At 46.8% G+C, this 13,024-nt stretch overlaps 1 protein-coding gene across 5 annotated transcripts in view; it reads right to left on the bottom strand.

Moving 5' to 3' along the window:
* Window positions 1–5,664: 5,664 nt before the first annotated feature.
* TCF7L1 (transcription factor 7 like 1) overlaps window positions 5,665–13,024 on the bottom strand; it is a 191,176-nt gene continuing 183,816 nt past the window's right edge. For 2 of the 5 annotated variants that reach the window (XM_081596928.1, XM_081596927.1), the window contains 7 exons: window positions 12,510–12,612; window positions 12,109–12,192; window positions 11,205–11,348; window positions 10,361–10,520; window positions 10,168–10,275; window positions 8,763–8,841; window positions 5,665–7,075 (listed from right to left, as the gene is read on the bottom strand). In XM_081596928.1, the coding sequence (XP_081453054.1) occupies window positions 6,642–7,075; window positions 8,763–8,841; window positions 10,168–10,275; window positions 10,361–10,520; window positions 11,205–11,348; window positions 12,109–12,192; window positions 12,510–12,612 (1,112 nt within the window). In that variant the 3' untranslated portion in view covers window positions 5,665–6,641. The remainder of the gene's footprint in view (window positions 7,076–8,762; window positions 8,842–10,167; window positions 10,276–10,360; window positions 10,521–11,204; window positions 11,349–12,108; window positions 12,193–12,509; window positions 12,613–13,024) is intronic. The other 3 variants (XM_081596931.1, XM_081596929.1, XM_081596930.1) reach the window with 2 other exon arrangements.

Raw genomic sequence — 13,024 nt, 5'->3', positions numbered from 1 at the left:
GCCTTGACGTCCTCCTTTTCCTATTTGGAACCAGTCTGTTGTTCCATGTCCAGTTCTAACTGTTGCTTCCTGACCTGCATACAGGTTTCTCAAGAGGCAGGTCAAGTGGTCTGGTATTCCCAACTCTTTCAGAATTTTCCACAGTTTATTGTGATCCACACAGTCAAAGGCTTTGGCATAGTCAATAAAGCAGAAATAGATGTTTTTCTGGAACTCTCTTGCTTTTTTGATGATCCAGCGGATGTTAGCAAATTGATCTCTGGTTCCTCTGCCTTTTCTAAAACCAGCTTGAACATCTGGAAGTTCACAGTTCACATATTGCTAAAGCCTGGCTTGGAGAATTTTGAGCATTACTTTACCAGCATGTGAGATGAGTGCAATTGTGTGGTAGTTTGAGCATTCTTTGGCATTGCCTTTCTTTGGGATTGGAATGAAAACTGACCTTTTCCAGTCCTGTGGCCACTGCTGAGTTTTCCAGATTTGCCGGCATATCGAGTGCAGCACTTTCACAGTATCATCTTTTAGGATTTGAAATAGCTCAACTGGAATTCCATCACCTCCACTAGCTTTGCTTGTAGTGATACTTCCTAAGGCCCACTTGACTTCACATTCCAGGATGTCTGGCTGTGGATAAGTGTGAGTGATGACACCATCGTGATTATCTGGGTCATGAAGATCGTTTTTGTACAGTTCTTCTGTGTATTCTTGCCACCTCTTCTTAATATCTTCTGCTTCTGTTAGTTCAGTTCAGTTCAGTCGCTCAGTCGTGTCCCACTCTTTGCGACCCCATGAATTGCAGCATGCCAGGCATCCCTGTCCATCACCAATTCCCAGAGTTTACCCAAACCCGTGTACATCGAGTCAGTGATGCCATCCAACCATCTCATCCTCTGTCATCCCCTTCTCCTCCTGCCCCCAATCCTTCCCAGCATTAAGGTCTTTTCCAATGAGTCAACTCTTTGCATGAGGTGGCCAAAGTATTGGAGTTTCAGCTTCAACAACAGTCCTTCCAATGAACAACCAGGACTGATCTCCTTTAGGATGGACTGGTTGGATCTCTTTGCATTCCAAGGGACTCTCAAGAGTCTTCTCCAACACCATAGTTCAAAAACATCAATTCTTCGGAGCTCAGCTTTCTTCATCGTACAACTCTCACATCCATACATGACCACTGGAAAAACCATAGCCTTGACTAGACGGACCTTTGTTGGCAAAGTAATGTCTTCTGCTTCTGTTAGGTCCATACCATTTCTGTCCTTTATTGAGCCCACCTTTGCATGAAATGTTCCCTTGGTATCTCTAATTTTCTTAAAGAGATCTCTAGTCTTTCCCATTCTGTTGTTTTCCTCTATTTGTTTGCATTGATCGCTGAGGAAGGCTTTCTTATCTCTCCTTGCTATTCTTTGTCTCTGCATTCAAACGGGAATATTTTCCCTTTTCTCCTTTGCTTTTCACTTCTCTTCTTTTCACAGCTATTTGTATGGCCTCCTTAGACAGCCATTTTGCTTTTTAGCATTTGTTTATCTTGGGGATGATCTTGATTCCTGTCTCCTGTACAGTATCATGAACCTCCGTCCATAGTTCATCAGGCACTCTGTCTATCAGATCTAGTCCCTTAAATCTATTTCTTACTTCCACTGTATAGTCATAAGGGATTTGATTTAGGTCATACCTGAATGGTCTAGTGGTTTTCTCCACTTTCTTCAATTTCACTCTGAATTTGGCAATAAGGAGTTCATGATCTGAGCCACAGTCCGCTCCCGGTCTTGTTTTTGCTGACTGTATAGAGCTTCTCCATCTTTGGCTGCAAAGAATATAATCAATCTGATTTCGGTGTCGACCATCTGGTGATATCCATGTGTAGGGTCTTCTCTTGTGTTGTTGGAAGAGGGTGTTTGCTATGACCAGTGCGTTCTCTCGGCAGAACTCTATTAGCCTTTGCCCTGCTTCATTCTGTACTCCAAGGCCAAATTTGCCTATTACTCCAGGTGTTTCTTGACTTCCTACTTTTGCATTCCAGTCCCCTATAATGAAAAAGACATCTTTTTGGGTGTTAGTTCTAGAATGTCTTGTAGGTCTTCATAGAACTGTTCAACTTCAGCTTCTTCAGCATTACTGTCGGGGCATAGACTGGGATTACCGTGATATTGAATGATTTGCCTTGGAAACGAACAGAGATCATTCTGTCGTTTTTGAGATTGCATTCAAGTACTGCCTTACGGACTCTTTTGTTGACTATGATGACTACTTCATTTCTTCTAAGGGATTCCTGCCCACAGTAGTAGATATAATGGTCATCTGAGTTAAATTCACCCATTCCAGTCCATCTTAGTTTGCTGATTCCTAGAATGTCGATGTTTACTCTTGCCATCTCCTGTTTGACACTTCCAATTTGCCTTGATTCATGGACCTAACATTCCAGGTTCCTATGCAATATTGCTCTTTACAGCATCGAACTTTGCTTCTATCACCAGTCCCATCCACAACTGTGTGTTGTTTTTGCTTTGGCTCCATCCCTTCCTTCTTTCTGGAGTTATTTCTCCACGGATCTCCGGTAGCATATTGGGCACTTACCGACCTGGGGAGTTCATCTTTCAGTGTCCTATCTTTTTGCCTTTTCATACTGTACATGGGGTTCTCAAGGCAAAAACACTGAAGTGGTTTGCCATTCCCTTCTCCAGTGGACCCAGAGTTATTATTAAGAATAATACTTTCTTGGTTCTCCCTTTTTTATAGGCAACTACATGCATATGATCAATTATTAACTGGAAACCAAGCAAGTCACAGAACCACAAGTGAAATTCTCATCTTGCAGGTCTCTTTGTCACTTTAGTGACAACTAGTCATGTCACCTCTTTTGGGACACTAACATCTCCTTATTTTCCAGTTTCTTTACTCAGCATCCCTTGAGGGCTCACAATTGTCATAGAACTGTTTTCAGAAGGATGAAGGATAATCAAATTGACAGCACAGAGTTGAAGTAAGATAAGGAGTTATTAGATATTTCAGTAGAGGGAGTGAAACCTGGTTGCAGTGGGATAAGTAGTGGATGGAAGGTAAGTGGAAGCTAACTTTTTCTGGAAATCTGAATGTGAAACAGAGAGCTTCTAATATGGAAGAGGACTGAGTGTTTTTACCTGACTGAGAGGAATAATTTATTAGACAGACCAAGATTACAAGACAGAGAGATATGATGACTGCTGGAAGGGCTGGGATTCAGGGGACAGTTCACCCTGAGTTGACCTTGAGACCTGTGGAAAAGCAGTTAGAATGGCTGGAGGGTGAGTGGATACTTAGGTAGGGATGTGGGAGATCAGAATAGAATTTTTTTTTTTTTTTAACGTTTTTTGGCTGTGTGGGATCTTATTTCCCCAACCAGGGATTGAACCTGTGCCCCCTCAACTGGAATCTTGTTGGAATTTTAACCAGTGGACCACCAGGAAAGTCCCCCAAATACAACATTTTAGCTGGCCTCAATTTTCTTGATATTCTAAGGGGCAACATAGTCTTTGAGAGAGAAAAGGTGCGGATTAACCTGAGGGCTTGAGGATGGTAGAGAGAAGAGTTGTTGAGGGGATTAATACAGGAAACTGACAAAGGCTGAGTGCAGTAACTGGTGAGTGGTGTTGAGGGCCTAGCTTATGTTAGGCACGTGTCTATTGTGGTACCTACTGCAGGTGTGTGTTTTTTCTCCAGGAAGTGCTGCTGCCTGGAATAGGAGTAGAGAAGGTAGATTTTAGAACTAACTCCTTACTCACACCAGTACTGGTTTAAGGGAATGATAGGGCCATAGCTTGAATAAATTTTAAATTTCCTGGCATTTCTACATATAAAAATACTCAACAAACTTGGAAAAGAAGGGACCTTCTTCAACCTGAAGAAGGCATGTACAAAAACCTTACTACTAACACAACGGTAATGGTAAAGGACTAAATGCTCACCCTCTGAGATAAAGAACCACGCATGACTGTTCTTACCACTTTCATTCAACTTTATATTGAAAGTAGCCAAGATAATTCAGCAAGAAAAGAAAATAAGAAGCATCCAGATTCAAAGAAAGAAGTAAAACTATATCTATTTGTAGATAACATGAACTTGCATAAACAGAATCTTGAGGATTTTCTAAAAATTTATTAGGACAGGTTAAGCAAGGATTTAAGAAGTGAGATCAATATATAAAAATCAACAGTATTTCTATATACTTTCAACAGACAATCTAAAAATGAAGTTAAGAAACAATTCCATCTACAATAGTATCAAAAAGAATAAACCCCTTAGGAATAAATTTATCAAAAGAAATGCAAGACTTATACTCTGAAAACTACAAATATTATTAAAAGAAACTCAAGAAGCCCTAAATAAATGGAAAGACATCGCATATTCATGAAGTGGAAGATGTACTTGTTAGAATGGCTGTACTTCCCAAATTGATCTACCAGTACAATTTCTATTAAAATTCCTGGTGGCTTCTCTACAGAAATTAATAAATTGATCCTAAAATTCATATAAAAATGCAAGAGACCCAGAATAGCTAAAACAGGTTTGAAAAAGAATGAAATTAGAGGACTCTCATTTTCCAATTTTAAAACTAATTACAACATTGATTAGGACAGTGTAGCACAGGCATAAAGACATATGGCTAATGGAATAGAATTGAGAGTATGGAAATAAACCTATATATTTGTGGTCAATTGATTTTTAACCACGATGCTGACTGTTCAATGGGGGAAAGAATCTTGTCTTTCAACAAGTGGTGTTGGGATAACTCACTAATGTATGGATGTTCACCATCATTAGTATTAGTTAGATAAATGCAAATCAAAATTACAATGAGACACCACTCCACACTTACTAGGGCAGCTGTAATAAAAAAAAAAAATAGGAAAATGCATCAGGGAAATGCAAATAAAAACTACGAGATCATCTGACACCTGCCATAATGGCTATCATCAAAAAGAACACAAATAGGACTTCCCTGGTGGTACAGTGAATGGGAGTCCGCCTGCCAATGCAGGGGACATGGTTTCAATCCCTGGTCCAGGAAGATTTCACATGCCATGGAACAACTAAAGCCTGTGTGCCACAGCTGCTGGGACTGCACTCTGGGGCCTGGGAACCACAACTGACGAGCACTTGTGCCACAGCTGCTGAAGCCCGTGCACCTAGAGCTTGTACTCCACAGCAAGAGAAGGCACTGCACCAACAGGCTAGTGCACCACAACTAGAGACTAGCCCACACACAGTGATGAAGACCCAGCTCTGCCAAAAATAAGTTAGATAAATAATTGTTTAAAAAACATGAAGTGTCCAGAACAGACAAACACAGAGACAGAAAGCAGATTCATGATTGTCCGGGGCTGGAGGTGGTGGTGTGAGAAGGAGGAAGTGGAAGGTAATTTCCAAAGAGTATGGGGTTTCTTTTTGAGGTAATGAAGACAAATGAAAATAAAAAGATTCATCCCTTTGGATCTCAGTTATCTATACCGACTGGTCTGTGCACATTCGAGGCTGAAAACGGGATTAGATATTTCTAGTTCTGTCAGGCATGACTTACATCCCCTTCCAATAGAGGCATTCCTCCTTTGCATTCTGTAAAAATGTTACACAGTCTTTGGTGTGAAGAAAGGGGCTTGAGTCAACAAAGGACTAAAATACTCAGCAAAGTTTTGCAACTGCAATTTTATTTTCTTTTGTGAAAATAAACAACTGGGAGTTTAAATTGCTCCAAAAAACCCCATAAAAATGAAAAGAAATACACACAGAAGAAGCATGTGAGGTGATTGGGGAGGGAGGAGGGTCTCAGAGCTTTGGCAGATTGTGCTAGCACATTCCCAGGTGACAGGAGCCAGACCTCAGCACCAAGTCCTGTCTGCCACTCCGGGGCTGTGAGGGAACATCTTGACTGGTAAGGGGGTGGAACACAGGCTTCTTCGCTGAGGAAGTGGCAGGCACCTTGAGTCCCTTTAAATGCAGGGGAGAACCATTTTAGAGGACCTCTTCCTCCACAGAAAGCTGGAGGCTGGGGGGTGGGGGTGGTGGTTTAGGGCCACTGAGGGAAAGGTGCGCTGGTGGAGACAAAGGAGGCTAAGGTGTCTTCTCATGTGGTGACAGCCTTACACTGGGCAGAGGACGAAGATGAAGGCATGAACCCATAGGAGAAAAACGTGGGCCAAGTAAAAGGGAATGTCAAGGAATGGGTTGTAGACAAAGAGGCTAGAAACGGCAACAAGGGCCAACGTGTAAGCTGGATTGAGGGGAGCCAGGAAGCAGGGGGTCGGGAGTTGGATGTGCGGGGATGATGGGAAGAGGAAGGAGGGCAGAGAGTCCAGGAGGTAGAGAGAGGGGTACCTTCTGCCCAGGTCCATCCACCGCTGCACATACAGGAAGAATAACACACTACTTTTCAGTTCTCGTTTTCTTTTTTTTTTTTTAAGATTTTTGTTTGTTTGTTTTTTTAAAAAAGCCTTAAGATCAGCTACTGGTTACATCTACAAAACGTAAAGTGCTGCTGTTATCAGTCACTTTACAGAACAGTCCAGAGTGGTCAAATATTGACCAATAAAGTTTCCTTTTTTTTTTCCTTCTGCATCCTTACTACTCGATGAGTCACGTGACAGCCTGCATAGGTCAGGGGGGGCAGCTTAGTGGGCAGACTTGGTGACCAAGGACAGAGGCTGGGCCTGGAGCACGGGGAGGGCCTGGTGGGCGTGGAGCGTGGCGGGGAAGGAAGGGGGGGACGTCAGCAGAGCTGTGGGCACGGACCCCAAAGGGAGGGGCCGGGACAGGAGAGGGGGCTGGCTGCCCATCTGGCCAGAGGAGGTGGCGGCAGCCTTTGATGACAGGAAGGCAGCCGAGTGGAGAGCGAGCTGAGCCCGGGTCTCTGGCTTGGTGGTGAGGGAGAGGGGCTGGGCTTGCTCCGAGTGGGTGGCGGCCGGGGCAGCCGGGGAGGCCAAGGCCGCGGAGGGGGTAGCTGGGGAGTCCAGCATGCTGCCGTGGGAGGAAGCAGGGCTGTCACAGGGCTTCTCGGGGGGCAGGTACTGGACACATGGCTTCTTGCTTTTGGAGGCCACAGCACCTGGGGGGGGGGGGGGACGGACGACAAGAAAGAGTCAGCCGCTAGGAACGCTGGGAAAGATGGAAGTAGTACATATGACCCGGGAAACAAGCATGCGTACAGGGAGGGATGTGGGGCCCTGAAATGACGCCTAAAGCTTTCAGGACCCCTAGAGCACAGAAAAGGGCCAATGCCAACATGCCAAAGACCCCGTTCAGTATCTGCCTGGAGGGAAAATAGCTGAGCTTATCAAATTATCATGCTGTGCTGTGCTCAGTGATATCCGCCTCCTTGCGCCGCTATGGACTGTAGCCCGTCAGGCTTCTCTTGTTGGTGGAATTCTCCCGGCAAGAATAATGGAGTGGTTTGCCATTTCCTTCTCTAGCAATTATCATCTTCCTGCCTAAATCTTATCATTTGGGGGATGGATCTCCATTCATTTTGCTTTAAAATCTTTGGATTATGATCCTCCTAGAGATAGTACAGCGCCTGCTAAGCACCAATTCAACAGATTTTGCGTCATATACACAGTTAACTTAGTGTACGCCTATGGAGATGAATACACAAATTATAGAGATATTAGAAAGCTAGGAAAGGAAGTGAAAGGAAAGGCGATAAAAAGCACTTAGTGTGTGTGTGTGTTAGGTGCTCAGTCACGTCTCACTGTTCACAACCCTATGGACTGTAGCTCACCAGGCTCTTCTGTCCATGGAATTCTCCAGGCAAGACTACTGGAGTGGGTAGTCATGCCCTTCTCCAGGGATCTTCCCTACACTGGGATCAAACCCAGTTCTCCTGCATTGCAGGAGGATTCTTTACCAGCCAAGCCACCTGTGAAGCCCTTTAGATGGAACTAAACTAGTTCTACCCTTATCCTGGAATGAGCCTGAGATGGGAGGTGTGATTGAAATACTGGTCAAGGTATGGGCTAGTCTGTGCTGGGTGAGATTCTGATGTAAAAAGACGTTTGTGGCACAAAGGGGCCTTCCTAATCCAAGCAAATAATTATTTCTGATATTCGGCCAAGCAAACATTGAAGGAAAACCTGAATCTACTGGATTCATTGAAAGGTGGTATCCAAGTCTCTAAGGGGCTGGGTTCCTAAGGGAATTTCAAGACTCATTTCAACAACATTCAGTTTTTACTTTTACTGCATTGATTTTAGAACCTAACCCTCAAATAAGACGCAACTCAACTGAATTGAAGAGCACCTTTCGAGTGACAAAGTGCTGGACCAAATCCTCCCTCCATTTACCAAGCAGTGTGACCGGGAAAGTCCTTTCACTTCTCTAAGCCTCTGAACTGATCATCTCCAAAAGGGGGGTAATAACAGGTGGTGCTACTGGTAAAGAACCCGCCTGGCAATGCATGTAGACATAAGAGATGCAGGTTCGATCCCTGGGTCAGGAAGAGCCCCTGGTGGAGGGCATGATAACCCATTCCAGTATTCTTGCCTGGAGAATCCCCATGGACAGACGAGCCTGGCGGGATGCAGTCCCTAGGGTTGCAAAGAGTCAGACATGATGGAAGCGACTTAGCATGCACGCACAAGTGTACATGAGGCGGAGGCCTTGAAAATGGCAGCTATTAATATTAAAACACAGCGTTGACATGGTGTCCATCAGAGACCCACCCACAGGGTGCCAGCAGGTGTAGCTGGCACAGTGGGAAAAAGAAGTAAAGACACAGTTCCCTCCTGAAGACTCACCGTCTGCCTCCTGGACTTGCTGCTGCTGGGACTGTGTCTGGGACAGCTGCTTTTCTCGCTTCCTCTTCTTTTTCTTACCCTGAAAGATATGGCGAAAGGAAAAGGTAATAATCAGGGACAGAATAACGGCTTTTCTGATGGATTCAGTTATGAAGTGGGGAGACAGGATATTTTTTGTACCAGGCACCCAGGTCACATTCTGTGCAGCAGGCCCATGAGGAGGCAAGGTGAGCCTTTCTGGGGGGCCACCTCCCTCCCCTCAGGTCGGATAGGTCCTGACTTTCTTGGAAGGTCTCATTCTTTCCCTGCCCTGCAGGCTTAGTTTTCTATTTCTGTCTCTAGAACAGTGTCAGGATCCTGATCTTTATTGAGGCATCCCAGGTCTCACTGAAAATCTCATGCAGCTGGAATTCCCCGGCGATTCAGTGGTTAGGACTATATGCTTTCACTGTTGAAGGTGTGGGCTCAGTTGGCACCAAAGGGGGGAAAGAAAAAACTAACTCAGCTATGAAGACTTTTAGCAGAAAAAGAGCAAGTAAGAACATACATACAGGGACTTCCCTGGCAGTCTAGGGGTTAAGAATCCACCTGCCAATGGGTTTGAGCCCTGGTCTGGGAAGATCACACATGCTGTGGGGCAACTAAGCCCGTGTGCCACAACCACTGAGCCTGCATACTCTACAGCCTGTGCTCCACAAGAGAAGCCACTGCAGTGAGAAACCTTCCCACTGCAACAAGAGAGGAGCCCCCCTGCACATCGCATCTAGAGAAAGCTCGTGCAGCCCCACCAAAAAAGTTTTAAAAAATAAAATTAAAAAACCTGTCCAGTTCCAGGGAGGTATCAGAAATGTAGGCAGTAGCTCATGGCATTGTGAACCCCAGGTTGGGAGCCCTTTGCTAGAGACACTGATCATCAGAACTAGCACACAGCTGACACCACACCCTGAATTATGGAATTAAAGGCTGAGTCCACTTCCAATTCCAATTGGCTTCCCAGGTGGCGCTAGTGGTTAAGAACCCGCCCTCCAATGCAGGAGACTTAAGAAACACAGGTTTGATCCCTGGGTCCGGAAGATCCCCTGGAGGAGGAAATGGCAACCCACTCCAGTATTCTTGCCTGGAGAATCCCATGGATGGAGGAGCCTGGCGGGCTACAGTTCACAGGGTTGCAAAGAGTCGGACACAACTGAAGTGACTTAGCATGTGTGCATGCCCCACTTGCAATGGGACAGGCACAAATTTAAGTCTGTCCTCAGGACACCAAAACCATGTCCTTGTGGCCCTCCTGAGAATTAAAAATACAGACTTCTCCCTGGCCTTAAGGGTCCTCTATCACTGGAGTCAGCTTCATTCTCCCCCAAATCCTCACTTGGAGGCTGCCCCTGCTGTCTGAGTGGGCACGTACATAGTTGTCCCGGGCTGACCAGGTCGGGTAGAGCTGTGAGTGAAGCTGCCGCTCCTTCCGGGCCAATTCGTAGTACTTGGCCTGTTCTTCTCGGGACAGGTTGTGCCACTGTAGAGAGAGGACCAGCGAGGACAGAGTGGTGAGCATGAGGGACGCTGAGCTGCACAGCCTGGAACACAGGGGCAGACCTTACCTTCCTCCCCAGGATCTGGTTGATGGCTGCACTCTCCTTCAGGGTGCACTCGGCCACCACCTTGGCCCTCATCTCCTTCATATATAACATGAAGGCATTAAGAGGCTTCTTCACGTGGGGCTTCTTTTCTTCCTCTTTCTTCACTGTGACTGGTGATTTCCTGGGAAGTCACAAGGCTGTAGGTTAGCATTTGTTGGCTGTCATCTCTCAAGGAGGCTAAGGGCTGGCTGCCTCTGGGCAGGGGGGGATGAGCCACTTGGCAGCTAATGAAAGTTGCCCAGGGCTGCTTTCAGCACCTGAGCACCCAGTTCCTAGTCTCTGACTGACCTCCAGCCATATTCTAGGAGAGGACAACTTCCTGACAAAGGAGTAGAGGGTGGTGGTGGGAAGCTAAGATGGACTGGCCCCAGGTGGGAAAGAGGAGGGGGCAGAGCACTGTAGGCAGAAACAGAGCAGGGCCAGGTTTCCTTGGCCATGAGACGTTGACTTTCAGTGGATAAAGCGTGGGCCATGGTGCTGGACTCAACTCTGACCCAAGTCAACCATGTGACCTTGAGAAAACTCCCCTTGCAATTTTCATGTGTATAGGGGGACAGGGAAGGAAGCTAAAAGCTCTCTCAGTTTCTCTTTCACTTTCAAAGTCCTGATTGTAGGGCTTCCCTTACTGTGAGAAAAGATGCATGGTGTCTCTGAGAGGATGGGAATTCCAGGAGTCAAAGGGAACAGTTTGCAAGAGGGGAGGATGTGGCCGAGGGAGCTGCCGGCTGAAGGTCCCCAGGAGAAGAATCAATGGCACTTGCTGCTCAGAGACTGGCCACCTGCCACCAGGCTGCCCATTACTCACGCGCTCACAGCCGGGCTCAGGCTGGGGGGCGCTGGTTCCTGCTTGACGATGGGGGAGACAATGGCGGGGTGGGGGATCCCTGAGGTGGGCAGACCAGGATGGGCCGGAGCCACCATGTGAGGGGAGAACCGACTGGAAACCAGGCTGCACACCAGGGGGAAACAAAAACAACAGAGGGATTCAGGCTAAATGCTTGTTACTTGCGGAGGACGTGGTGGAACCCAGCCTTGATGGCAGAGGCATGTGAACATCTCTGCCATGGCAGAGTTGGAGCAAGAGAAGGCTATTGACTGACCTCGAAGGAACTCATTTTGGGAAACAGCCAGCAAACCTCCCTTCCCCCACAAACGCACAGGGTTCCTACATCCGGTGCTGAAAGCAGATGGGATGAAAAACAGGAGATGCAGGAGGTCGGAGGCCAGGTACACAGGGGAAGGGAAAGAAAAGGCTTATGCTGTGGGTTGTATTTTTTTTTTTGTCATTGGTGGTATCATTGTCAGGTAGGTTGGCCCCTGAGATGGAAATCCTCTTTCATAGTTCCCTTCTCCTGACATCATTTCAGGAACAATTAATCTCCCAGCCTCTGGCTTCAGTCTGACATATTCAAAATGCTTCAGTGCCACCAAGCCCTGCCCAGCCCATAGGGGAACGTGCAGGAGGACTGAGTGCGAGGGCTTTAAAATTCTCCTCTTGAGAGAGAGAGATGGGGCAAGAGGGAGCAGAGCCTGTTGTCTCCATTCCACAACTAATCAGAGAGGCGGGGAGGAAAGGTGAGCACCTGCCTCTTTGCTCGCTGCCAAGAGAAAGCTGTGTCATGTAATGGTCAGAAACTGCAGGGGAGCCAGTAGACAAGCATTCCCCGCGCTGCCACTTCCCCGCTCACAGCCGCAGCCCCAGGACTCACCTGGACATCGAGGCATTCATGGCGAGGGCAGGGTAGGGGTGCCTGAAGCCACCGGGAGGAAGGGAGTACATGGGCTGTCCTTGCCTATAAGGGCCAGGAGTAAGGAAATCTGGTCAGGAAGCTGGCTGAAATGGGAACGTTCATAGGGACGGAGAAGGGGTTGGGAAGACAGGATGATAAATAAAAGGCAAGAAGGAGGAAGTGGCAGTTGGGAAGATGCTGCCTGGGGAACTTGTTCTGATGCCCTGGGGAAGTTCCAGGCTTGGTGAGAGGGCTCCACTGTGGGGATGGGGAAGGAGGTGGGGGGCATCTGTATGTGGACCCCAAGAACAGGCTGGAGGTACAGGAGGCAGAGCTCAGTGTAAGGAAGGAGGGATAAGAAAGGCTGTAAGTTTCCTTACTGTGGGACGAGCCAGCTGAGGGGATGTGGGATTTGCCCAACAGCTCCGGGAGACAGTGGGTAATATGGAGACAGCTCGGATGGATGAGGGGGCCGGGGGATTCCTGCTTCCAAGGAGAGATGTGTCAGACAGTTCCTTGACCCTACACCTTAAAGTCACATCAAACAGGAGGCTACCCTTTGTTCCCAGATGCTCTGCAGCTTGCAATGCCCTTTCTTTCACTGTTTCTGCCCTCAGTCACCAGTAACTTCCAACTGCTCATATTGGAGGTGTCCAAGACACAGACAGGAAATCTTGGACTGAGAAACCCAAGATTATCTCCGGAGTCATCAGCTGGAAAAGCTGTTTCATTCATGGAAAAATAAACTTCAGATTTCTGTGTAACAGGGAAGAACAGTAGCTGATTCCACGTTGGATCTGTTTTTCTTTGACTTTAACCTTTGCTCTCCATGCTCTTGTTACTATAATTGTTGAAAAGATTCTGTCTATAAGCTGCAAGCATACATACTGGTCTG

The sequence above is a fragment of the Giraffa tippelskirchi genome, chromosome 4, assembly GCF_054371585.1.
Source record: "Giraffa tippelskirchi isolate mGirTip1 chromosome 4, T2T-mGirTip1v1.2.pri, whole genome shotgun sequence".
Lineage (NCBI taxonomy): Eukaryota > Metazoa > Chordata > Mammalia > Artiodactyla > Giraffidae > Giraffa > Giraffa tippelskirchi.
Note: the sequence above shows the minus strand (reverse complement) of the source record. Positions and strands in the feature narration are given on the sequence as shown.